Source organism: Chroicocephalus ridibundus, unplaced genomic scaffold (genome assembly GCF_963924245.1).
Source record: "Chroicocephalus ridibundus unplaced genomic scaffold, bChrRid1.1 SCAFFOLD_113, whole genome shotgun sequence".
Classification (NCBI taxonomy): Eukaryota; Metazoa; Chordata; class Aves; order Charadriiformes; family Laridae; genus Chroicocephalus; species Chroicocephalus ridibundus.
Genome location: NW_026961151.1, coordinates 598,920 through 621,523, shown reverse-complemented (window position 1 = coordinate 621,523; position 22,604 = coordinate 598,920). Strand labels below are relative to the sequence as shown.

The 22,604-nt window shown below is 68.9% G+C and overlaps 2 protein-coding genes across 5 annotated transcripts; both read left to right on the top strand.

Moving 5' to 3' along the window:
* Positions 1 to 857: 857 nt before the first annotated feature.
* Positions 858 to 8,780, top strand: LYPD3 (LY6/PLAUR domain containing 3). 4 transcript variants are annotated; one of them, XM_063321586.1, is made up of 6 exons: positions 858 to 1,000; positions 1,727 to 1,852; positions 4,849 to 4,974; positions 5,656 to 5,832; positions 6,457 to 6,594; positions 7,982 to 8,780. In XM_063321586.1, exons 1-6 carry the CDS (start codon positions 901 to 903, stop codon positions 8,725 to 8,727), a joined length of 1,413 nt encoding a protein of 470 aa, XP_063177656.1. In that variant the 5' UTR covers positions 858 to 900; the 3' UTR covers positions 8,728 to 8,780. The 4 variants fall into 4 exon arrangements, with proteins under 4 accessions (XP_063177656.1, XP_063177657.1, XP_063177658.1 ...); XM_063321587.1 differs by lacking the exon at positions 1,727 to 1,852; XM_063321588.1 differs by lacking the exons at positions 858 to 1,000; positions 1,727 to 1,852 and adding an exon at positions 3,600 to 3,870.
* Positions 8,781 to 10,502: 1,722 nt separating this feature from the next.
* LOC134509106 (26S proteasome regulatory subunit 6B) lies at positions 10,503 to 18,784 on the top strand. The gene is made up of 11 exons (XM_063321584.1): positions 10,503 to 10,601; positions 11,011 to 11,109; positions 12,261 to 12,447; positions 12,905 to 13,051; positions 14,111 to 14,220; positions 14,321 to 14,414; positions 15,472 to 15,639; positions 16,352 to 16,428; positions 17,250 to 17,418; positions 18,409 to 18,464; positions 18,557 to 18,784. The coding sequence occupies exons 1-11, from the start codon at positions 10,566 to 10,568 to the stop codon at positions 18,668 to 18,670; spliced, it is 1,257 nt and encodes a 418-aa protein (XP_063177654.1). The 5' UTR covers positions 10,503 to 10,565; the 3' UTR covers positions 18,671 to 18,784.
* The last annotated feature ends 3,820 nt before the right edge of the window (positions 18,785 to 22,604 follow it).

Here is a 22,604-nt window from a genome sequence, read left to right as displayed (position 1 = left end):
TGGGAGGTGTTATGGGGGGGAGGGGTCCCATGGGGGGGGAGGGGTCCCCGGGGGTGGGGGCGGGGGTGGGGGAGGGGTGCCGAGCCCGCCCCTCCCCCCAGGCCCCGCCCTGCTCTGTCCCACCTGCGACGGCTCCGACGGCTCCTGCCGGGGCCCCCCCGCGGCGCTGCCCTGCCCCCGCCCCACCGACCGCTGCCTGTGGCTGAGCACGCGCCCCCCCCGGGCAGGGTGGGGGAGGGGAGGGGACCGGGGGGGGGGGCTGGGGGGGGGAGGGGTCCCGAAGGGGGGGGAGGGGCTGGGGGGGGAGGGGTCCCAAGGGGGGGGAGGGGCTGGGGGAGGGGAGGGGTCCCGGGGGGGGAGGGGCGGAAGGGGAGGGTTCCCGAAGGGGGGGGGTCTCTGGGGGTGGGGGAGGGGGGGGAGGGGTCTCCGGGGGGGGAGGGGCGGAAGGGGAGGGGTCCCGAAGGGGGGGGTCTCGGGGGGGGGAGGGGTCCCCGGGGGGGAGGGGCGGGGGCGGGAGGGGTTTGGAGGGGGGGAGGGGTCCCGAAGGGGTTCCCTGGGGGTGGGGGAGGGGTTTGGGGGGGAGGGTTCCGAAGGGGGGGGGGGTCCCTGGGGGTGGGGGAGGGGGGGGAGGGGTCTCTGTTGGGGGGGGGAGGGTTTGGGGGGGGGTTCCCGTGGGAGGAGGGGGGGGGAGGGAGGGGATCCCCGGGGTGGGGGAGGGGTCCCGGGGTGGGGGAGGGGGTTTGGGGGGGGGCGCGGAAGGGGCCGGGGGGGGGCGGGGGAAGGAGAGGGGCCTTGGCCCCGCCCCCCGGCCCCTGGCCCCGCCCCCCGGCCCCTGGCCCCGCCCCCTGACGCCGTGCCCCGCCCCCAGCGCGCGCCCAGGAGCTGCGCGGGTGCGGCCGGATGGGCCCGTGCCGGGCGCTGCTGGGGCTGGAGAGCGGGAACGGCACGCGCGGGCGTCACGTGACCGTGCGCTGCTGCCGGGGGGGGAGCTGCCCGCGGGGTGAGCGGGGGCGGGGGGGGCACCGGGAGGGACTGGGAGGGACTGGGATGTACTGGGGGGGCACTGGTTTATACTGGGATGTACTGGGAGGGCACTGGGGGGGGACGGGGGGGGGTGGTTTATACTGGTTTGTACTGGGATGGGCTGGGGGGGCACTGGTTTATACTGGGATGTACTGGGGGGGCACTGGGGGGGCACTGGGGAGGGCACTGGTTTATACTGGGATGTACTGGGAGGGCACTGGGGGGGGTGGTTTATACTGGTTTGTACTGGGATGGGCTGGGGGGGCACTGGTTTATACTGGGATGTACTGGGGGGGGTGGGGGGGGCACTGGTTTATACTGGGATGTACTGGGGGGGCACTGGGGGGGCACTGGTTTATACTGGGATGTACTGGGGGGGCACCAGGAGGGACTGGTTTATACTGGGATGTACTGGGGGGGCACTGGGGGGGCACTGGTTTATACTGGGATGTACTGGGGGGGCACCAGGAGGGACTGGTTTATACTGGGATGTACTGGGAGGGCACTGGGAGGGCACTGGGGGGGGTGGTTTATACTGGTTTGTACTGGGATGGGCTGGGGGGGCACTGGTTTATACTGGGATGTACTGGGGGGGTGGGGGGGGCACTGGTTTATACTGGGATGTACTGGGAGGTGCTGGGGGGGGTGGGGGGGGGTGTCCCTGGTGTGAACTGGTGTGAACTGGTGTGAACTGGTGCGACAGAGCCCGACCCCCCCCCCTCGGGGCTGCGCTGCTGGGGCTGCGACGGGCCCGAGCCCCACGGCTGCGACCCACAAGTGCTGCTCTGCCGGGGGGGCCTGACCCACTGCGTCCTGGCCCGGACCTACGGTGGGGCGAGACGTGGGGCTGGGGTGGGAATCTATGGGGCTGGGGGGGTCTGTGGGGGATCTATGGGGCTGGGGGGGATCTATGGGGCTGGGGGGATGTGGGGCTGAGGGGGGATCTATGGGGCTGGGGGGCTCTGTGGGGCTGGGCGGGTCTGTGGGGGATCTATGGGGCTGGGGGGGTCTGTGGGGCTGGGGGGTGTGGGGCTGGGGGGGAATCTATGGAGCTGGGGGGGCTCCCTATGGGGTCTCTATGGGGCAGGGGGGGTCCCTATAGGGCTGGGAGATCCCTATGGGGTTGGGGGTCTCCATGGGGGTTCTATGGGGCTGGGGGCTCCCTATGGGGTCTCTATGGGTCTGGGGGGTCCCTGTGGGCTCTCTATGGGTCCGGGGGGTTTTCTATGGGGCTGGGGGGTCCCTATGGGGCTGGGGGGTCCCTATGGGGTCTCTATGGGGCTGGGGAGTTCTCTATGGGGCTGGGGGCTCCCTATGGGGTTCTATGGGGCTGGGGTGTCCCTATGGCTCTGGGGAATCCCTATGTGGTCTCTATGGGTCTGGGGGATCCCTATGTGGTCTCTATGGGGCTGGGGGATCCCTATGGGGTTCTATGGGTCTGGAGGGTCCCTACAGGGTTCTATGGGTCCAGGGGGGTTCTCTATGGGTCGCTGACCCCCACGTCCCCCCAGGCCCCTCGGGGGAGCCCTGGCTGGTTCGGGGCTGCGCCAGCCCGGACTGGTGCGAGACCCCCGTGGGGCTGGGGGGGCTGCGGGGGGAGGCCCTGCCCCACTGCTGCCGTGGGGCGCTCTGCAACCGCCTGCCCGGCGACCCCCCCTCCGACGACGCCCCCCGGCCCCCCGGCGGCCTCGCGACCCACATCCTCCTCCTCCTCCTCCTCCTCACGGCTGCCCCACACATCTAGGTCGGGAGACGGATGTGTGGGGCCCGGACACCTGGGTCCACTAATCTATGGGGCGCGGACGCCTGGGTCCCCCCCCCCCTTTCTATGGGGCGCAGATGCCGGGGTCCCCACCCCCAACCCGCCCCCCTCCCCCCCCAGCTCCTCTCTATGGGGCCGGGACACCTGTGTCCCCCCCCTTTTCTATGGGGCGCGGACGCCGGGGTCCCCACACCGGGCCCTTCCCCCCCTCGTTTATTTATAACAAATTAATTAAAAGCAGCTTCGTTGGGGCCCCCGCCCCACATACGCGCACACCCCCGCTGTGGGGCAGGGTGGGGCGTGCCCCCCGCCCCTCCCCCCCCCCGCTATGGGGGTGACTCACTTGGGGGGTGACTCAATCGCTCGTGGGATGGGCTGTGGGAACGGCTGTGGGGCAGGGCTGTAGGAACAGCTATGGGGCTGTGCTATGGGGCAGGGCTGTAGGAACAGCTATGGGGCTGTGCTATGGGGCAGGGCTGTGGGAACAGCTATGGGGCTGTGCTATGGGGCAGGGCTGTGCTATGGGGCAGGGCTGTGGGAACAGCTATGGGGCTGTGCTGTGGGGCAGGTCTGTGGGAACAGCTATGGGGCAGGGCTGTGGGGCTGTGCTATGGGGCAGAGCTGTGGTAACAGCTATGGGGCTGTGCTATGGGGCAGGGCTATCAGGGGTACGCCATGGGGCAGGCCTGTGGGGCCTACACTATAGGGCGGGCCTATGGGGCAGATCTATGGGGCAGAAGCACGGGAGCTGTTTTATAGCTCTGTATTCTATAGGGCAGGGCTATGGGTGGGGCAGGTCTGTGGGGCAGGACTACGGGGGGCCAGATCTATGGGGCAGGGCTCGGGGAAAGGCTGTGGGGCAGCGCTATGGGGCAGAGCTCCCAGGGGCCGCTGTGGGGCGGGGAAGGCCGTGGGGGGGGCCGTTCTATGGGGCGGGGAGCCCCGAGGGCCCCCCACCTTCGCCCCACCCTTCTCCCCGCACCCATAAATGGGGGCGGCTGCGCCCCACGGCACGGGCAAGGCCGAGATGTGGGGCCGGGCTATGGGGGGGGCCCGGCTGCTGCCGCTGCTGCTGCTGCTGCCAGGTATGGGGCGGGGGGCGCTTGTGGGGCAGGAGCCGTGGGGCAGGAGCCGTGGGGCAGGGCCACTTGGGGGGGCAGCCGTGGGGCAGGGGGGTGTCGGCGGCTGGGACGACGGGGCTGGGCCGCTATGGGGCTGGGACAGGGGGGATGTCAGGGCGCTGTGGGGCAGGAGCTATGGGGCAGGGGGTTGTCAGGGACCAGGTCTATGGGCCTGGGCCGCTATGGGGCAGGGACAGGGGGGTGTCAGGGTGCTAGGGGGCAGGAGCTGTGAGGCAGGGGGTTGTCAGGGCCCAGGACTATGGGGCTGGGTCGCTATGGGGCAGGAGCTATGGGGCAGGGGGTTGTCAGGGCCCAGGACTATGGGGCTGGGTCGCTATGGGGCAGGAGCTATGGGGCAGGGGGTTGTCAGGGCCCAGGACTATGGGGCTGGGCTGCTATGGGGCAGGGACAGGGGGGTGTCAGGGCGCTGTGGGGCAGGGGCTGTGGGGCAGGGGGGGTGTCAGGGCGCTATGGGGCAGTAGCTGTGGGGCAGAGGGTTGTCAGAGGCTGGGGCTATGGGGCTGGGGCCACTATGGGGCAGGGACAGGGGAGTGTCAGGGCGCTATGGGGCAGGAGCTGTGGGGCAGGGGGGGGTGTCAGGGCGCTATGGGGCAGGAGCTGTGGGGCAGAGGCGTGTCAGGGCCCAGGTCTCTGGGGCTGGGTCGCTATGAGGCAGGAGCTGTGGGGCAGGTGGGTGTCAGGTGGCTATGGGGCAGGAGCTGTGGGGCAGGGGGGGTGTCAGGGGCTGGGATTATGGGGCTGGGCCGCTTTGGGGCAGGGGCAGGGGGGTGTCAGGGCGCTGTGGGGCAGGAGCTGTGGGGCAGGGGGGTGTTGTGGCGGTCGGTGGGTCGCGCCATGGGGCGGGCGGGGGGGGGGTTGCGCGTGTCCCCCGTCCCCTCCGTCCGCCCCACGCGTCCCGTCCCGCCGCGCTGTGTGGGGCAGGCGGCGCCGTGGGGCTGGAGTGCCTGAGCTGTGGGGCGGAGGACGGGACCTGCCGCCAGGCCCAGAACGTCACCTGCCCCCCGGAGAGCGACGTCTGCGCCGAGGCCTTGGCCGCCCTCACCTGGAGTGAGTGGGGCGGGGATGTGGGGCGGGGATGTGGGGCGGGGATGTGGGGCCGGGGATGTGGGGCGGGAGGTGGGTCCTTCCCGGGGGGGGCCCGAACGCCCGGGTCCGGCCCGTGGGGCTTCGCCGGCCGCCGGGGTCTCTTCCGGGTCCAGGGGGTCACGTGACGGGGGGGTCGGTGTCACGTGGGAGGGGGGTCTCTTCCGGGAGGGGAAGGGTCCGCCGGTGTCACGTGGTAGTGGTTGGGGGGGGGGCGGTGTGTGTGTGTGTGTGTCCCTTCCGGGGGGGGGGGGCGCCGGGGGGGAAATCGCCGGTGTCACGTGCCGGGGGGGGGGGGGGGGGGGGGCTGTCGGTGTCACGTGGGAGGGGGTCCCTTCCCGGGGGGGTGGGGGGGTGGCGCCGGTGTCACGTGCCGGGGGGGGGGGGTCCCTTCCGGGGAGGTGAAGGGGCGTCGGTGTCACGTGCCGGGGGACCCTTCCGGGGGGTCGCGGGGTCACGTGCCGGGGGGGGGTGTGTGTCTCCGCCGGTGTCACGTGCCGGGGGGTCCCTTCCGGGGGGACGCCGGTGTCACGTGCCGGGGGGGGGGTGTGTGTGTCTCCGCCGGTGTCACGTGCCGGGGGGTCCCTTCCGGGGGGACGCCGGGGTCACGTGCCGGGCTGGGGGGGGGTGTGTTCCTCCCCGCAGGTCACGGGCGGCTGGCGCTGGGCGCGCGCGGGTGCGGGCGGGGCCGGGGCGGGGCCAACGCGCGCGCGCTGCCCCTGTCCGGCCTCGTGCTGTTCGCGCGGCGGCGGCAGTGCCGGGGGGGGCGGGGCTGCAACGGGCTCCTCCCCCTCGGCACCGACGGCGCCCTCCCCCTGCCGGGTACCGGGGGGGCTGGGAGGGACTGGGAGGGACTGGGATGGGCGTGGGGGGCACTGGGATATACCGGGAGGGGAGTGGGAGGGACTGGGGGGACTGGGACATACTGGGATGTACTGGGATGGGCGTGGGGGGGACTGGGACATACTGGGATGTACTGGGATGGGAGTGGGGGGGACTGGAATATACTGGGAGGGGAGTGGGAGGGACTGGGGGGGACTGGGAGGGGTCTGGGGGGGTTGGAGGGGACTGGAGGGGACTGGGATGGGGCTGAGGGGGACTGGGTTATACTGGGATGGGACTGGGGGGGATTGGGATATACTGGGAGGGACTGGGAGGGGGCTGGAGAGGACTGGGATGTACTGGGATGGGGGTGGAAGGCACTGGGAGGGACTGGGAGGGGACTGGGCTATACTGGGAGGCACTGGGGGATACTGGGTTATACTGGGAGGGGTTGGGGGGGGGGCTGGGACACACTGGGATGGGAGTGGGAGGGACTGGGATGTACTGGGAGGGCACTGGGTTATACTGGGGTGTCCTGGGTCGGACCGGGATGGGGGGCGGAGGGGGGGAGGGGGGGGCGTGTGGGCGTGTCCCGGCTGACCCCGCCCCGCCCCGCCCCCCCAGATGACATCAGCGAGCAGCCGGCCAATGGGCTGCGCTGCTTCGGCTGCCCCGAGGCCGGGCCCTGCTCCCCCCTCCGCGTCCTCGGCTGCTACGGCGACCAGCGCGGCTGTTTCCATGGCAACCTCAGCCTCGCTCTCGGTCAGCCAATGGGGGAGCTGGGGGGGGGGGGAGGCGGTGGCACCGGGCCTGGCGAGGGGGCGGGGCCTGGCGAGGGGGCGGGGCCTGGCGAGGGGGCGGGGCCTGGTGGAGGGGGCGGGGCTTTGGGAGGGGGCGGGGCCTGGTGAGGGGGCGGGGCTTTGGGAGGGGGCGGGGCTCCCATCGTGTCCCCGTATGGCCCAGTCCCTCCCAGTCCTTCCCAGTATGGACCAGTTCGGCCCTAGGCCCCTCCCAGTATATCCCAGTATGTTCCCAGTCCCTCCCAGTCCCTCCCAGTCCTTCCCGGTATGGACTAGTTTGGCCCTGCGCCCCTCCCAGTACGTCCCAGTGTGCTTCCAGTCCCTCCCAGTACACCCCAGTATACACCAGTCTCTCCCATTACATCCCAGTACGCTCTCAGTCCCTCCCAGTATATCCTAGTACACTCCCAGTCCCTCCCATTACATCCCAGTACGCTCCCAGTCCCTCCCAGTACATCCCAGTATGCTCCCAGTCCCTCCCGATACATCCCAGTGTGCTCCCAGTCCCTCCCAGTACGCTCCCAGTTCCTCCCAGTACATCACAGTATGCTCCCAGTTCCTCCCAGTATATCCCAGTATGCTCCCAGTGCCTCCCAGTATACACCAGTCCACCCCAGTGTATCCCAGCACACTCCCAGTCCCTCCCAGTATGCAGCAGTCCGTCCCAGTATAGACCAGTTCCTTCCCAGTCCCTCCCAGTCCATCCCAGGCCCTTCCCAGTACACCCCAGTTCCTCCCAGTCCTTTCCCTCTCCTTCCCAGTACATCCCAGTCCCCTCCCAGTCCTTTCCAGTATGTCCCAGTTCACTCCCAGTACCCTTGTAGCCCTCCCTAGTATATCCCAGTCCCTCCCAGTTGCTCCCTGTCCCTCCCAGTACATCCCAGTCCCTCCCAGTCCCCTCTCAGTCACTCCCAGTATCCCCCAGGCCCTCCCAACCCCCTCCCAGTATAACCCAGTTCCCTCCCAGTCCCTCCCAGTCTATCCCAGTCCCCTCCCAGTTGGGGCCCAGTTGTCACCCCGTGGGTCCCGACCCCCTTAATGGTTTGGGGGGGGACTGGGAGGCGCTGGGATGGAACTGGGACATACTGGGATACACAGGGAGGGGACTGGGAGGGACTGGGATGGAACTGGGATATACTGGGAGGGACTGGGAAGGAGTGGGAGGGAGGGAGGGGGAGGGGGATGGACTGGGAGGGGAGTGGGAGGTGCTGGGAGGGGGCACTAGGTTATACTGGGAGGGACTGGGGAGGGCCGGGAGGCGCTGGGAGGGGGGAACTGGGTTATACTGGGATGTACTGGGAGCCCTGGCGGCCGTGACACCCTGTGTCCCACCCCCTCCCCCCCCGCAGGCGGGGTGAGGCTGTGGCGGGAGGTTCGGGGCTGCTCCCGGGACGCCGAGTGCGGCCCCACGCGGGTGGGGGACGACGCCGTGGGGCTGACGGGCTCCTGCTGCGCCGGCGACCTCTGCAACGGGCCCCTCCCCCCGCCGCCGCCCACCAATCAGAGCTTCTTCGCCCCCGACCGGCCCCGCCTCCAGCTCCTCCCCCAGGCCCCCGCCCCCACGCCCGCCCCTAACCCCACCAAGATGGCCGCCGCCGCCGCCGCCCCGCCCCCCACCAACCTCCCGGGGGGCCGCCAAGCCGCCCCCCAGACGGCCGGCGCCGTGACGGCGATGGCCGCCACGACCACCGAGATGGCCGCCGCGGGCACCAAGATGGCCGCCACCCGGGCCGAGGTGGCAGCCGCCGGCACCCGGGGGGTCAACGGGGGCGAGGGCGGGGTCAACGGGGGCGAGGGCGACGGCGGGGTCCACTTGGCCAACGGCAACATGGCCGACCCCAACATGGCCGCCATTGACCCCAACATGGCCGCCATTGACCCCAACATGGCCGCCGTTGACCCCAACATGGCCGCCGTTGACCCCAAGATGGCCGCCGCTGACCCCAAGATGGCGGCCGGGGCCCAGGCGCCATCGGGGCGGGCGGGGGGAGGGCGGCCCCTGGGGGGGGCGGGGGAAGGCGGGCCGAAGGGACGGGGCCACCCCATTGGCTGCCCGGGCTGGCTCCTCCCCCTCCTGCTTTGGCCCCTCCTCTAAAGGGGGCGGGGCTTGGGAGGGCCCCTCCCCCTCCCCTCCCCGGCCGTGGCTGGGGGCGGGGGGGGGGGCAATAAACAGCTGCGGTGGAACTGGGAGGGGTCGTTTTTGGACTGGGAGAGACTGGGATGTACTGGGAGGGGGTTGGGGGGTGCTGGGAGGGACTGGGATGTACTGGGAGGGGGTTGGGGGGTGCTGGGAGGGACTGGGGGGGATACTGGGAGGGACTGGGATATACTGGGAGGGGGTTGGGGGGTACTGGGAGGGACTGGGAGATACTGGGAGGGGGTTGGGGGGTACTGGGAGGGACTGGGGGGATACTGGGAGGGACTGGGATATACTGGGAGGGGGTTGGGGGGTGCTGGGAGGGACTGGGGGGATACTGGGAGGGACTGGGATATACTGGGAGGGGGTTGGGGGGTACTGGGAGGGACTGGGGGGGATACTGGGAGGGACTGGGATATACTGGGAGGGGGTTGGGGGGTACTGGGAGGGACTGGGATATACTGGGAGGGGGTTGGGGGGTACTGGGAGGGACTGGGGGGGATACTGGGAGGGACTGGGATATACTGGGAGGGGGTTGGGGGGTACTGGGAGGGACTGGGATATACTGGGAGGGGGTTGGGGGGTACTGGGAGGGACTGGGGGGGATACTGGGAGGGACTGGGATATACTGGGAGGGGGTTGGGGGGTGCTGGGAGGGACTGGGGGGGATACTGGGAGGGACTGGGATATACTGGGAGGGGGTTGGGGGGTGCTGGGAGGGACTGGGGGGATACTGGGAGGGACTGGGATATACTGGGAGGGGGTTGGGGGGTACTGGGAGGGACTGGGATATACTGGGAGGGGGTTGGGGGGTACTGGGAGGGACTGGGGGGATACTGGGAGGGACTGGGATATACTGGGAGGGGGTTGGGGGGTACTGGGAGGGACTGGGGGGATACTGGGAGGGACTGGGATATACTGGGAGGGACTGGGATATACTGGGAGGGGGTTGGGGAGTACTGGGAGGGACTGGGAGGGCGCTGGCTTATACTGGGAGGGAACTGGGGTGTACTGGGAGGGGACTGGGATGTACTGGGAGGGGACGGGTTATACTGGGAGGGACTGGGAGGGGTTGGGGGGGGACTGGGAGATACTGGGAGGGGGTTGGGGGGTACTGGGAGGGACTGGGGGGATACTGGGAGGGACTGGGATATACTGGGAGGGGGTTGGGGGGTACTGGGAGGGACTGGGATATCCTGGGAGGGGGTTGGGGGGTACTGGGAGGGACTGGGAGGGCGCTAGCTTATACTGGGAGGGAACTGGGGTGTACTGGGAGGGGACTGGGATGTACTGGGAGGGGACGGGTTATACTGGGAGGGACTGGGAGGGGTTGGGGGGGGACTGGGAGATACTGGGAGGGGACTGGGAGGGACTTTTGGGCTGAAAACCGGCCATTTCGGGAGCTTTTGGGCCAAGAGCCCCCGATTCGGGGGGGTGGCTGGGGCGGGGCGGTGGTTGGTAGTGGTTTATACTGGTTTAAACTGGTCTGTACTGGTCTGTACTGGTCTCTACTGGCCTGCGCTGGTCCGTAGTGGTCTATACTGGTCCGTACCGGCCCTCGCTGGTCCATACTGGCCGATACTGGTCCACAGGGGCCCGCACTGGTCTATACTGGTCCGTAGCGGCCTTTACTGGTCCGCACTGGTCCATACTGGGCCGCCCAGGCCGGAACTACGTCTCCCATCACCCCCCGCGCCGGAAGCGGGGCGTGTTTCCGCCCCCGCCCCCTTCGCCCCAGCTCCGGAAGTGGGGGCCGTTTCCGGTTCCGGCGGCTGTCGCGTCAGTCGTGCGCCGTCATGGAGGAGCTGGGGCTGCTCGGGGAGAAGGCGCAGGTCGCGGGGGGGGGCCGCCGGGGGGCGGGGGGGGCGGCGACACCTTGGGGACCCCCCCCCGGGGACCCTCCCGGACCCCCCCCCCCCGCGCCCCCCCCGCTCCCGGCGCGTCCGGGCTTTTCCCTCATCGCTGCTCCCCCCTTCCCCGCCGCCGCCGCCGCCGCCGTGTTGGAGCGACCCCCCCCCCCCCCCCCCGTGCCCCCCCCGCCCAATTTCTAGCTGCCCCCCCCCATTTACCGGGTCCCCCCCACTCTCCGGGTGTCCCCCGCCCCAACTCTGTGGGTGACCCCCCCCCCCGGATTGTGCCCCCCCACCACCCCTGGGTGCCCCCCCCCCCCCCAGGTGACCCCCCCCCCCCCGAGGTGTCCCCCCCACCCCCTCACTCTGGGTGTGTGTCCCCCCCCCCCAGGAGGAGCTGCCGGCGCTGGCCGCCCCCCGCCCCCCCACGGCCTTGTCCTTCCTGGTGCCCGAACCCGAGGACCTGGAGGACCTTTACAGCCGTTACAAGGTGGGGGGGGGGGGTGTGGGGCACGGGGGGGGGTTGTGGGGCACGGCGGGGGGGGGCTGGAGAAGGGCCGGGTCCAGATGGGGGCCGGGTCCCTCAGGAGAAGGTCCCTCAGGGGAAGGTCCCTCGGGAGAAGGTTCCTCGGGAGAAGGTCCCTCGGGAGAAGGTCCCTCGGGGGAAGGTCCCTCGGGAGAAGGTTCCTCGGGAGAAGGTTCCTCGGGGGAAGGTCCCTCAGGGGAAGGTTCCTCGGGAGAAGGTCCCTCGGGAGAAGGTCCCTCGGGAGAAGGTCCCTCGGGGGAAGGTTCCTCGGGAGAAGGTCCCTCAGGGGAAGGTTCCTCGGGAGAAGGTTCTTCAGGAGGAGTTCCAGGAGGAGCAGGTCCCTTGGGAGTAGGTCCTTCAGGAGAAGTTCCAGAGGAAGAAGGTTCCTTCAGGAGAAGGTTCTTCAGGAGAAGGTCTAGAGGGAGAAGGTCTCTCATGGGAAGGTCCCTCGGGAGAAGGTTCCTCAGGAGGAGTTCCAGGAGGAGCAGATCGCTTGGGAGCAGGTCCCTTGGGAGAAGGTCCTTCAGAGGTTCCAGAGGGAGAATGTCCCTCGTGGGAAAGTTCCTCGGGAGAAGGTTCCTCAGGAGGAGTTCCAGGAGGAGCAGGTCCCTTGGGAGAAGGTCCCTAATGGGAAGGTCTCTCAGGGAAGGTCCCTTGGGAGAAAGTCCCTCAGGGGAAGGTTCCTCAGGAGCAGGTCCCTCGGGGGAAGGTCCCTCGGGGGAAGGTCCTTCGGGAGAAGTTGCAGGGCGAGAAGGTTTATCAGGAGAAGGTCCCTTAGGGGACGGTCCGTCAGGAGAAAGTTCTTTAGAAGAAGTTGCAGGGGAAGAAGGTTTCTCAGGAGAAGGTCCCTCAGGGGAAGATTCTTCGGGAGAAGGTGCCTCATGGGAAGGTCTGTCGGGAGAAGGTCGTTCAGGAGGAGTTTCAAGGGGAGAAGGTTCCTCAGGGGAAGGTTCCTCCAGAGCAGGTCCCTCAGGGGAAGGTCCCTCAGGAGAAAGTCCCTCAGCAGCAGGTCCCTCATGGGAAGGTTCCTCAGGAGGAGTTCCGGGGGGAGCAGGTCCCTCGGGAGCAGGCCCGGGGTGGGACGAGGCCGTCCCTGAGGCCGGTGCCGGTGGCAGAAGCTGCAGCAGGAGCTGGAGTTCCTGGAGGTGCAGGAGGAGTACATCAAGGACGAGCAGAAGAACCTGAAGAAGGAGTTCCTCCACGCCCAGGAGGAGGTGAAGCGCATCCAGAGCATCCCCCTCGTCATCGGCCAGTTCCTGGAGGCCGTCGACCAGAACACTGCCATCGTGGGCTCCACCACCGGTGGGGGGCGGCCGTGGGGCTGGAGGTGGCCACGGGGTGGTGGGGACGTAGGGTTGGAGGTGGCCGTGGGGTGGTTGGGGGTGGTGGGGACGTAGGCCTGGAGGTGGCTGTGGGGCTGGACATCAAGGGCTGGAGGTGGCCATGGGGTGGTTTGGTGGGGCTGTGGGGCTGGACATCAAGGGTTGGAGGTGGCCATGGGGCTGGAGGTGGCCGTGGGGCGGCGGCGCCGTGGGGCTGGCGGTGGCGCTGTGGGGCCGAGCTTTGCCTCGTCCCGCTGGGATCCCGTGGGACGTGGTGAGGACGTGGGGATGGACGCCAAGACCCCGGTTGGGGGTGGTGGTGGGGTGGTGGGACCACTTGTGGGGCACGTTGTGGGGCGGGGGGGACACGACACCCCCCACGACGACTTGTGGGGCAGGGGAGGGGAGGTGACCCCCGGCCGGTGGCTTCTCCGTAGGTTCCAACTACTACGTCCGGATCCTCAGCACCATCGACCGGGAGCTGCTGAAGCCCAACGCCTCGGTGGCCCTGCACAAACACAGCAACGCCCTGGTGGACGTCCTGCCCCCCGAGGCCGACAGCAGCATCATGATGCTCACCTCCGGTAAGGGCTACCAAACCCCCCCCCGGGGCTACCGACCTCCCATGGGCCACCAATGCTTTCCCCCGGGCCACCAGCCCGGCAGGAACCCCCTGGGTGATGAGACCGAGGAGGTTCTCAAGAGGTTCCCGGGTTCTGTTGCTCACCTCGGGTAGGGTCACCAACCCTCTCCATGGGCTACCAACCTACCCCAGGGGCCACCAGCCCCCCCGCAGGGCTACTGACCTCCCCCCGGGCCACCACCCCCACCGCAGGACCGCCAACCCAGCAGGAACCCCCTGGGTGGTGGGACCGAGGAGGTTCTCAAGAGGTTCTTAGGTACTGCTGCTCGCCTCAGGTAGGGCCACCAAACCTTCCCGGGGGCTACCAACCTCCCCCGGGGCCACCAGCCTCCCCTGGGCCACCACCACCCACCCCAGGGCCACCAAGCCGGCAGGAACCCCCTGGGTGGTGGGACTGAGGAGGTTCTCAAGAGATTCCCGGGTTCTCCCGTCTCAGGTGGGGCCACCAACACCCCCTGGGGGCCACCACCTTCCCTGGGGCCACCACCTATCCACGGACGAGGTCCCGCGTGACCTTGGGGACGAGGTTGGGGCAGGTTCTTGGTGTCATGTGAGGATGGAGACCCATCACCCGTCCACGGACGAGGTCCCGCGTGACCTTGGGGACGAGGTTGGGGCGGGTCCTTGGTGTCACGTGAGGATGGAGACCCATCACCCGTCCACGGACGAGGTCCCGCGTGACCTTGGGGACGAGGCTGGGGAAGGTCCTTGGTGTCACGTGAGGATGGAGACCCACCACCCATCCACGGACGAGGTCCCACGTGACCTTGGGGACGAGGTTGGGGCAGGTTCTTGGTGGCACGTGAGGATGGAGACCCACCACCCATCCATGAGGGTGGACGAGGAATCTCTGGCCCTTGGCCTCACCCAAAGACGAGATCCTGGCCGATGGGTGGTGGGACTCCATCTTGGGAGGCCGGGTGACCCGGGGTTCTTCTCCGGTGGCTGCCCCCCTCCGCCCCTCCCCCTGCTCTGATGGGTGGCCGCCGTCTCCTCGCAGACCAGAAGCCGGACGTGATGTACGCGGACATCGGGGGGATGGACATCCAGAAGCAGGAGGTGCGGGAGGCCGTGGAGCTGCCCCTCACCCACTTCGAGCTCTACAAGCAGGTGGGACCCGGCGGCCACCCATGGGTGGGGGGAACGAGACACCACCCACGAGGTCACCTCCAGGTTGTCCCATCCGTGTCCCCTCCCCACCCCCCCGTAGATCGGCATCGACCCCCCCCGGGGTGTCCTCATGTACGGCCCCCCCGGCTGCGGCAAGACCATGTTGGCCAAAGCGGTGGCCCATCACACCACAGGTTGGGGGGGGGAGCACCCGTGGGGGGCTCCTTGGGGGGCTGGTGGGACCCTTGGTGGGGCTGGGGGCACCCATGGGGGGTGGTGGGTTCCTTGGGGGGCTGGTGGGACCCTTGAGGTGATGGGGAGAACCTTGAGGTGGTGGTGGGACCCTTGGGGTGTTGGTGGGTTCCTTGGGGGGCCGAGGACACCCATGGGGGGTGGTGGGTTCCTTGGGGGTCTGGTGGGACCCTTGGGGTGATGGTGGGACCCTTGGGGGGCTGGGGGCACCCATGGGGGGTGGTGGGTTCCTTGGGGGGCTGGTGGGACCCTTGAGGTGATGGGGAGAACCTTGAGGTGGTGGTGGGACCCTTGGGGTGTTGGTGGGTTCCTTGGGGGGCCGAGGACACCCATGGGGGGTGGTGGGTTCCTTGGGGGTCTGGTGGGACCCTTGGGGTGATGGTGGGACCCTTGGGGGGCTGGGGGCACCCATGGGGGGTGGTGGGTCCCTTGAGGTGGTGGTGGGTTCCTTGGGGGGCTGGTGGGACCCTTGAGGTGATGAGGAGAACCTTGAGGTGGTGGTGGGACCCTTGGGGTGTTGGTGGGTTCCTTGGGGGGCTGAGGACACCCATGGTGGGTGGTGGGTTCCTTGGGGGTCTGGTGGGACCCTTGGGGTGCTGGTGGGACCCTTGGGGTGCTGGGGGCACCCATGGGGGGCGGTGGGTTCCTTGGGGGTCTGGTGGGTTCCCTGGGGGGCTGGTGGGACCCTTGGGGTGAAGGTTGGTTCCTTGGGGTGCTGAGGACACCCATGAGGGGTGGTGGGTTCCCCGGGGTGCTGGTGGGACCCTTGGGGTGCTGGGGGCACCCATGGTGGGTGGTGGGTTCCTGGAGGAGCTGGTGGGTTCCTGAGGGTGATGGGGAGAACCTTGGGGTGCTGGTGGGTTCCTGGAGGTGCCGGTGGGTTCCTTGGGGTTCTGGTGGCCGTGGGAGGTCCGGGGGTGCTCCCCGGGGGGCCACCCCACCCCCCCCACCCAGAGGCAAGGTGCCAGCCCCGGTGGGTGCCCCCCCCCCCCCCTCCAGCCGCCTTCATCCGGGTGGTGGGCTCGGAGTTCGTGCAGAAGTACCTGGGGGAGGGGCCCCGCATGGTGCGCGACGTCTTCCGCCTGGCCAAGGAGAACGCGCCCGCCATCATCTTCATCGACGAGATCGACGCCATCGCCACCAAGCGCTTCGACGCCCAGACCGGGGGTGAGGGGGGACGCGCGGGACCTCCTGGGGCTGGGGTTAGAGCCAGGAACCCCCTGGAGAACCTCGTGGTGGGGTTCCGGGACCTCCTGGGGCTGGGGTTGGAGTCAGGAACCCGTTGGAGAACCTCGTGGTGGGGTTCCAGGACCTCTTGGGTGATCTTCAGGGCTTGGGTGGGGGTCAGGAAACCTCTGGAGAACCTTGTGGTGGGGTTCCAGGACCTCTTGGGTGATCTTCGGGGCTGGGGTGACAGTCAGGGACCCCCTGGAGAACCTCGTGGTGGGGTTTCCGGACCTCCTGGGGCTGGGGTTGGGGTCAGGAACCCATTGGAGAACCTCATGGTGGGGTTTCAGGACCTCTTGGGTGATCTTCAGGGCTCGGGTGGGGGTCGGGAACCCCCTGGAGACGGTCGTGGTGGGGTTTCAGGACCTGCTGGGGCTGGGGTTGGAGTCAGGAACCCCCTGGAGAACCCTGTGGTGGGGCTCTAGGACTTCCTGGTGGTCCCGGGGGCTTGGGTGGGGGTCAGGAACCCCCCGGAGAACCCCCGGCTGGGGTTCTGGGACCTTCTGGTGTCCCATGGTCTTTGGGTGGTCCCCCCAGCTGTGGGTGGGGTCAGTTCCGGAGGGTCCTTGGGAGGGTGGTGGGTGCTGGGGGGGAGGGGTGGGGGAAGGTCTCGGCACCCACCCCCCGACCCGTCATGTTCCGCCCCCCGCAGCCGACCGGGAGGTTCAGCGCATCCTCCTGGAGCTCCTCAACCAGATGGACGGCTTCGACCAGAACGTCAACGTCAAGGTGGGGGGGCCCGGGGGGGGAGGGCGGGGCGGGGCCGAGGGTGCTATGGGGGTCCCTTGGGTGCTGGTGGGTTCCTTGAGGCGCTAGTGGGTCCCATGGGTGCTATGGAGGTCCCTTGGGTGCCCGTGGTTCCTCGGGGTGCTGCTGGGTTCCTTGAGATTCTCGGTGGGTTCCTCGGGGTGCTGGTGGGTCCCATGGGTGCTGGGGGGGTCCCAAGGGTGCTGGGGGGTCTCTTTGGGGTCCTGGGGTGCCAGGGGTGCTGGTGGGTCCCATGGGTGCTGTGGGGGTCCCAAGTGTGCTGGTGGTTCCTCAGGGTGCTGGTGGGTTCCTCGATGTTCTCGGTGGGTTCCTCGGGGTGCTGGTGGGTCCCATGGGTGCTGTGGGGGTCCCAAGGGTGCTGGGGGGTCTCTTTGGGGTCCTGGGGTGCCATGGGTGCTGGTGGGTCCCATGGGTGCTGTGAGGGTCCCAAGTGTGCTGGTGGTTCCTCGGGGTGCTGGTGGGTTCCTCGACGTTCTCGGTGGGTTCCTTGGGGTGCTGGTGGGTCCCATGGGTGCTGTGGGGGTCCCAAGAGTGCTGGTGGGTTCCTTGAGGTGCTGGTGGGTCCTTGGGGTCCTGGGGTCCGATGGGTGCTATGGGGGGGTCCCATGGGTGCTATGGGGGGGTCCCTTGAGGCGTTGGTGGTTCCCTTGAGGTTCTCGGTGGGTTCCTCGGGGTGCTGGTGGGTTCCCTGAGGTTCCGGTGGATCCCGTGGGTGGTGGGTCGGGTCGTGGTTGCCCCGCCGTGACGGTGACGCCCATGTGACCCTTCGCCACCGTCCCCAGGTGATCATGGCCACCAACCGGGCGGACACCTTGGACCCGGCCCTGCTCCGTCCCGGCCGCCTGGACCGGAAAATCGAGTTCCCGCTGCCCGACCGGCGCCAGAAACGCCTCATCTTCTCCACCATCACCGGGAAGATGAACCTCTCCGAGGAGGTCGACCTCGAGGACTGTATCCGGGGAGGCGGCGGGGGTGGGGCGGGAGGGGGGACACCCCCCACGGGTGGGGGTGGCGGTGGGGGGGATCCCGGCGGGCTGGGGCCGGCGGGAAGGTTGGGAGATGGCAGGGTTGGGGACCTCGTGGGGACACCAGGAAGGGCCAAGGGGGGTGACAAGGGAGGGTTGGGGACGCCGTGGGGCCATCGGGGAGCTCCAAGGAGACGGCAGGGTTGGGGACGTCACGGGGGCTTCGGGGCCACCGAGGAGATGTCAGGGTTGGGGACACCAAGGAGATGTCGGGGTTGGGGGCACCAGGGGGACATCGGGGACTCAAGGGGCCATCAGGGACACCATGGGGACATCAGGAACCCCAAGGAGACGTCAGGGCTGGGGACGCCATGGGGACATCGGGGACTTGAGGGGCCTTTGGGGACACCGTGGGGACATCGGGACCCCCAAGGAGACGTCGGGGTTGGGGACACCAAGGAGATGTCGGGGTTGGGGACACCATGGGGACATCAGGGACTTGAGGGACCATTGGGGACACCACGGGGACATCAGGAACCCCAAGGAGATGTCGGGGTTGGGGACACCATGGGGACATCGGGGACCCTCAAGGAGACGTCAGGGTTAGGGACACCAGGGAGACGTCGGGGTTGGGGACACCATGGGGACATCAAGAACCCCAAGGAGATGTTGGGGTTGGGGACACCATGGGGACATGGGGGACTTGAGGGGCCATCGGAGACACCATGGGGACATCGGGACCCCCAAGGAGACATCGGGGTTGGGGACACCAAGGAGATGTCAGGGCTGGGGACACCACGGGGACATCAAGAACCCCAAGGAGACGTCGGGGTTGGGGACACCATGGGGACACGGGGGACTCGAGCGTCCACTGGGGACGCCGTGGGGACATCGGGACCCCCGAGGAGACGCCGGGCGGGGGGGAGGGGACGCCGTGGCGGTGGCCGCTCCCTTTTTCCTTCACCCTCGTCCCAAGACGTGGCGCGGCCGGACAAGATCTCGGGGGCCGACATCAACTCCATCTGCCAGGAGGTGGGTGACGCCGCCGGGGGGGGGGGCGGGGGGAGGTGGGGGAGGTGACAAGGTGGGGGAGGGGTGACGCGGGGTGTCCCCATCCCCCGCAGGGTGGCATGTTGGCCGTGCGGGAGAACCGCTACATCGTCCTGGCCAAGGACTTCGAGAAGGCCTACAAGACGGTCATCAAGAAGGACGAGCAGGAGCACGAGTTCTACAAGTGACCCCCGTCCCCCGGGGGACGACGGGGGACACCCCGCTGTCACCGACCCCCGCCCCCGCCCGCCCCGGCTCCAATAAAAGGTCACCCCCCTCCCCCCCCCGCCTCCACCCCCGTCTGCTTCGGGGCGCGGGGACGGACGTGGGGGCGACCTTGGGGACATCTTGGGGACATCTGTGGGGGCATCCCTGGGGACGTGGGGGTGACCTTGGGGACGTCTGTGGGGACATCCTTGGGGATACCTTTGGGGACATGTGGGCGACCCTGGGGACATCCTTGGGGACGTGGGGGCGACCTTGGGGACATCTTGGGGACATCTGTGGGGGCATCCCTGGGGACGTGGGGGTGACCTTGGGGACATCTGTGGGGACATCCTTGGGGACGTCCTTGGGGACGTTTTTGGGGACGTGGGGGTGACCTTGGGGATATCCTTGGGGACATCTTTGGGGACGTCTTTGGGGACGTGGGGGTGACCTTGGGGACATCTTTGGGGACATCTTTGGGGACATCTTTGGGGATGTGGGGGTGATGTTGGGGACATCTGTGGGGACATCCTTGGGGACGTCTTTGGGGACGTGGGGATGACCTTGGGGACGTCTGTGGGGATGTGGGGACATCTCGGGGACATGGGGGCACCCTCGGGGACATGGGGACAACCTTGGGGACATGGAAATGTCCTTGGGGACGTCTGTGGGGACATCTTTGGGGACATGGTGATGTCATTGGGGAGATGGCGACGTCTTGGGGACGTGGGGACACCCTCGGGGACACCTTGGGGACATGGGTGCAACCTTGGGGACATAGAAACGTCCTTGGGGACATCTTTGGGGGCATCTTTGGGGACATCTTTGGGGACGTGGGGACATCTTGGGGACATGGGGACATCTTGGGGACATGGGGACACGCTCGGGGACACCTTGGGGATGTGGGGACAACCTTGGGGGCATGGAAACGTCCTTGGGGACATCTGTGGGGACATGGGGACACCTTGGGGACATGCGGGCAACCTTGGGGACATCTTGGGGACGTCTGTGGGGGCATCTTTGGGGACATGGGGACATCTTTGAGGACATCTTGGGGACGTGGGGACGCCCTCGGGGACACGGAAACGTCCTTGGGGACATCTTGGGGACATGGCAACACCTTGGGGGACATGGGGGCATCTTTGGGGACGTGGGGACATCCTTGAGGACACCTTGGGGACATCCTTGGGGACGTGGAAGTGTCCTTGGGGACACCTTGGGGACATCCTTGGGGACACCTTGGGGACATCTTTGGGGACATCCTTGGGGACATCTTTGGGGACGTCCTTGGGGACGCCGGGGGTGGCCTTGAGGACACAGGGGTGGCCTTTGGAGACCCGGGGGGGCCCTTGGGGACACGGGGGTGGCCTTTGGGGACATTTTTTTGGGGTGGGGGGGGGGTGTGTCTCAGGCCACGCCCCTCGTTACGTCACGCCCCGCCCCAAAGCGCCGCAGTGCGCCGGGAGCGATCGCGGCCGAAGCCGGCCCGAGCGGAGCCGGAAAGAGCCGAAAAGAGCCGAAAGGAGCCGAACCCGGCGCCGATCGCGGCCGGACCCGAACCCGGCCCGAGCGGAGCCGGAAAAAACCGAAAGGAGCCGAACGCGAACCGGAGCCGAGGCCGAACCCGATCGGGGTCGGAAGGAGCCGAACGGAGCCGAACCCGGCCCGAACCCGACGCCGAGCGGAGCCGAACCCGACACTGATCGCGACCGAACCCGAACCGAACCCACCTCCCCCCCCCCCCCGCCCCGAGCCCCTCCACGGGCCCGGCCACGCCCTGAACCGCCCCCCCCGCCCCCCCCCAAAAGTGCCACCGGTTCTTCTGTCCCCCCCCCCCCGCAAAGTGTCCCCAGGCCGCCCCCCCCAAAGTGCCACCGGTGTCTTCTCCCCCCCCAAGTGCCACCGCAGTGTCCCCTGGCCCCCCCGCAAAGTGCCACCAGTGTCCCCTGGCCCCCCCCAATGTCCCTTGTCCCCCCCCCAGTGTCCCCTGTGCCCCCCCCCCCAATTGCCACTGCAGTATCTCCTGGACACACCCCCCCCGAAGTGCCACCAGTGTCCCCTGTCCCCCCCCAAAATGTCCCCTGTCCCATCTGGGGGGGGGTCTCCCCTACCCCGGGGTGTCCCCCGTGTCCCCCCCTCCCGGGTCCCCACAACCCCGGGGAGTCCCCAGTGTCCCCCCCCGGGTCCCCCCCCCCCATGGTGACCTCCGTGTCCCCCCACCCCAGCCGGGGGGGCGCGGGGGGGGGGGAGGTGGCCGCGGGGACGGAGGCGCCGCTGGGGGACCCTTTCACCCGCCCGGAACCGTCTGAGAGCGGGACCCGGAGCGAGGGGTTCACCCGGCCCGAGGGCGCCCCCGAGCTCCAGAGGGTGCTGGGAGGGACTGGGAGGGAGTGGGAAGGACTGGGGGGGCACTGGGAGGCACTGGGGAGGCACTGGGAGACACGGGGATGGAGGCTGGGAAGGACTGAGGGGGCACTGGGAAGCACTGGAAGGCGCTGGGAGGGGGGCTAGGAGGGAGTGGGAAGGACTGGGGGTCACTGGGAGGCACTGGGGAGGCACTGGGAGACACGGGGAGGGAGGCTGGGAAGGACTGGGGGGCAATGGGAGGCACTGGGAGGAACTGGGAGGGAGGCTGGGAGGCACTGGGAAGGACTGTGAGGGACTGGGAAGGACTGAGGGGGCACTGGGAGGGACTGGGAAGGACTGGGGGTGCACTGGGATGCACTGGGAGGGAATGGGAAGTAATGGGGGGGCACTGGGATGCACTGGGAGGGACTGGGAAGGACTGGGGGAGCACTGGGAGCGACTGGGAAGGACTGGAAAGGACTGGGGGGGCACTGGGAGGCACTGGAAGGTGCTGGGAAGGACTGGGGGGGCACTGGGAGGCACTGGGAGGGACTGGGAAGGACTGGGGCGGCAGTGGGAGGCACTGGGGAGGCACTGGGAGACACGGGGAGGGAGGCTGGGAGGGACTGGGAAGGGCTGGGGGGACACTGGGAGGCACTGGTGAGGCACTGGGAGACACGGGGAGGGAGGCTGGGAAGGACTGGGGGGACACTAAGAGGCACTGGGAGGGACTGGGAGGGAGGCTGGGAGGCACTGGGAAGGACTGGGAAGAACTTGGAAGTACTGGGGGGGCACTGGGAGGGACTGGGAAGGACTGGGGTGGCCACTGGGAGGCACTGGGGAGGCACTGGGAGGGACTGGGAAGGACTAGGGGGCCACTGGGAGGCACTGGGAGGGAGTGGGAAGGAGTGGGGGGGCACTGGGAGGAACTGGGAGGGAGTGGGAAGGACTGGGGGGGCACTGGGAGGCACTGGGGAGGCACTGGGAGACACGGGGATGGAGGCTGGGAGGGACTGGGAAGGACTGGGGGTGCACTGGGAAGCACTGGAAGGCGCTGGGAGGGGGGCTAGGAGGGAGTGGGAAGGACTGGGGGGGCACTGGGAGGCACTGGGGAGGCACTTGGAGATACGGGGAGGGAGGCTGGGAGGGAATGGGATGGACTGGGGGGGCACTGGGAGGCACTGGAAGGCGCTGGGAGGGACTGGGGGGGCACTGGGAGGCACTGGGAGGGAATGGGAGGGACGCTGAGAGGGACTGGGAAGGACTGGGGGGGCACTGGGAGGGAGTGGGAAGGACTGGGGGGGCACTGGGAGGCACTGGGAAGGACTGGGAGGGAGTCTGGGAGGGACTGGGAAGGACTGGGGGGGCACTGGGAGGCACTGTGAGGGACTGGGAAGGACTGGGGGGGCACTGGGATGCATTGGGGGGGACTGGGAAGGACTGGGGGGGCACTGGGAGGCACTGGGAGGGACTGGGAAGGACTGGGGGGGCACTGGGAGACAGGGGGAGGGAGGCTGGGAGGGACTGGGGGGGCACTGGGAGGCACTGGGAGGGAATGGGAGGGACGCT